At 38.5% G+C, this 3,009-nt stretch overlaps 1 protein-coding gene across 1 annotated transcript; it reads left to right on the top strand.

Moving 5' to 3' along the window:
* The first annotated feature begins 1,388 nt into the window (after positions 1-1,388).
* Positions 1,389-2,746, top strand: LOC142627957 (putative methyltransferase At1g29790). Its single transcript, XM_075801864.1, has one exon. It carries the CDS (start codon positions 1,389-1,391, stop codon positions 2,583-2,585), a length of 1,197 nt encoding a protein of 398 aa, XP_075657979.1. The 3' UTR covers positions 2,586-2,746.
* Positions 2,747-3,009: the final 263 nt, after the last annotated feature.

The following is a 3,009-nucleotide window of genomic DNA, read 5'->3' as shown; positions in this document are numbered from 1 at the left end:
GATAATTTGTTTATTATTTTATTGTATAATTTATATTATTTTAATATGTTGTATTATAAAATAAAAGTTTGGATGCTGAAAATATTAGAAAATTGTATGATATAATAGATAAAATAACTTTTAAAATAGTAAAATAGAATAATTTGAAGACTTGAATGTGAATGTTCTAGTTTCCCATCCTAGAAAAGCTAATGCATGATTCCTGAATAATTAAGCAATGCAAGTAGTTTGTCCTCATTTTGTCCTATTGCACAATGAAACATGCACTGGTTAATGAAATTCGTACAGATCAGCTTGAAGAAATCTGACTTTCTTGTAGAGTACTTTCAATTTTCAAACCGAATTTGTTTTTTAATAATATTTTCAAACCGAGTTGAATAAGGTTGGCATATGTTGAAGCATAAATCACGGATATGCATGTGGTTAATTTACTCGCTCTATAGCTTTGGCCTTTGTGCATCCAATATTAGAAACCAATCCCCTTTAAATATTACTGAGCTGATTTCGAGGACAACATTTTTAACATTTTGGTTCTTGTTTTAAGATCCATTTACATGTGTCCTGGATCAGAGTTTACAACCTTATGCGGATCTAGCTAGTCATGAAATCAAAAATGCATAATAGTAAAATATATGTGAATATGTCATGGGTTGTGTCCGATGCTTTTAATAATTGCCTCAAGTATTAAATTGCTTCTTCTTACGAAAATATAGTAGTAGTAGTAGTAGTGCCCAGGAGGGGTGGCCCAATTGGTGGAGATCCCGTAAGCAAGCACAAGGTCCCTCGTTCGAGTCGTGGCGGGTACTATGTGGTGGGTGGGCTCCTAACTTGCTTTGTGCCTCTTTCGCTGGCTCTCTTGGGGTACTAGGGTGAGGTCTGTGGCTCCTCGATCACAATAGTTATAGTTCAATCCAACATTCCCTAGCGGGGGGTGCCCCTATTAGATTACACCCTGGGGGGTAAGTCACATATGGTCACCTCCGCCCCCTTTCTGTAAGCAAAAATAAATAAATAAATAATAGTAGTAGTAGTAATATATGATGTTTGCACGATCATGGAGTTGGATTTATTGAGCTTCACGCAGTGTTGACCTTTTACAATTAGTCCCCACCACCTAATAATACACTCACTAGTTTATCAGGGTTAAGTATAACAAAGATGACCTAAAACTAAATAATAAACAAGCCTCCCCTAGGCAAAAATCAAATCCACTTATTTGATTATTAATTATCTACTAGTGGCGTTTGACTTTGAAAGGGGTTCTAATTTCATGTTTTCAAAAGGCAATACATACATACTACATACAATTTTTGATACCCACTTCCTACTCAACCTTTCCTATCTTCAATTCTAAGCAAGCAACCCTCATCATACACAAACAAAAACATATGGATTCACCTCATAAAACCAAGTCTCTCTCCACTAGTCTCTTCTTCCTTTTCATCCTCTTGTCAACAAATCTTCTCACCTTGTTCCTTTCCTCTACTTTCAATGCCTCCTCGTGCTCATTCAGTCCCACCATTCCCACCGCCACCACCACCACCAAAGACAATCAATATCCTTCTCCTAAATCACCCGATGTATCTCCAGAAGCTACAAATAATTTAGATCTTTCACCTGAATTCCTTGCTTTCACATCCGGGCAATTACTCCCATTTGGGGTCAATATCAACTTTGATTCCGACACCATATACCCCCCAGTTGGAAAAGCATGCACCCAATTTCCCAAAGAACTCAACAGCTTCATGTCTTACAAAGTCAATGGTTCATGCCCAGATGATGAGCTCTTAGCCCAAAAGCTCCTTCTCAAAGGCTGTGAGCCACTCCCTCGACGCCGTTGCCGCCCTGCTGCCCCTTCTAAATATGTTGAACCATACCCTCTTCCAACTAGCTTATGGACAACACCTTCAGACAACTCCGTTGTATGGACAACATACACTTGCAAAAACTATGATTGTCTCGTCAACAGAAAGTATAGGGAAAAGGGTTTCAGTGATTGTAAAGACTGTTTTGATCTTCAAGGAGCTGAGAAATCTCGTTGGACCTCATCAAAAGGTGGTGGTGTAGACTTCAGTATTGACGAAGTCTTGGCAACAAAGAAGCCTGGAACAATACGTATCGGGCTTGATATTGGTGGTGGTGTAGCTACTTTTGCCATAAGAATGATGAAAAGGAACATAACCATTGTTACAACCTCTATGAACTTGAATGGTCCATTCAACAATTTCATTGCCTCAAGAGGGGTTGTGCCTCTCTACATCAGCATCTCTCAGAGGCTTCCTTTTTTCGACAACACGTTGGACATCGTTCACTCCATGCATGTATTGAGTAACTGGATCCCAACAACGTTGATGCACTTCTTGATGTTTGATATCTATAGGGTGCTTAGGCCTGGAGGGTTGTTTTGGCTTGACCATTTCTTCTGTGTGGAAGAGCAGTTCGAGCAAGTGTACAAGCCGCTCATAGAGAGCATTGGGTTCAAAAAGTTGAAGTGGGTGGTAGGGAAGAAGCTCGATCGTGGTCCAGAGCGCCGTGAGATGTACCTTTCGGCTTTGTTGGAGAAGCCATTGAACAACTCTTGGTGATTTTTTTTTTTTTTTTTTGTTCTCTCTCCTCTTGTTTACTTAAATGAGATTTTGATTTTGAGTTTAGATTCCTGTCTGTCTTCTTTGTAAGAAGTCGTGGCAAGGAGTAAATTTTAAAAATATATGAAAATTTACTTGCACTAGTTTCCCCCTCTTTGTATTGTCCCATATATATTGTTTTACATTTGATCTACCAATATTTATTCATTTTCCTCGCATTTATATATATTGTAAGAAATTGAGCAGATGTATTCACTTTTTCCAGGTTGTAAACCATGTGCCTCCATTATGGTTATTGTTCATGGTAGTGCTTGCTACGCTAGAGCAAGTCACACAATATTCATAACCTAAGAACCATAAGATAGAACCCAAAAGGCTTGGGAGAATGGTGGAGAGAGATTTTTTTTTTTACACGAATTACACA

The sequence above is a fragment of the Castanea sativa genome, chromosome 1 (assembly GCF_040712315.1).
Source record: "Castanea sativa cultivar Marrone di Chiusa Pesio chromosome 1, ASM4071231v1".
Classification (NCBI taxonomy): Eukaryota; Viridiplantae; Streptophyta; class Magnoliopsida; order Fagales; family Fagaceae; genus Castanea; species Castanea sativa.
Note: the sequence above shows the minus strand (reverse complement) of the source record. Positions and strands in the feature narration are given on the sequence as shown.

Coding starts and splice junctions, on each gene's coding strand:
- LOC142627957 (XM_075801864.1), top strand. CDS start 1,389: ATGGATTCACCTCATAAAACCAAGTCTCTCTCCACTAGTCTCTTCTTC.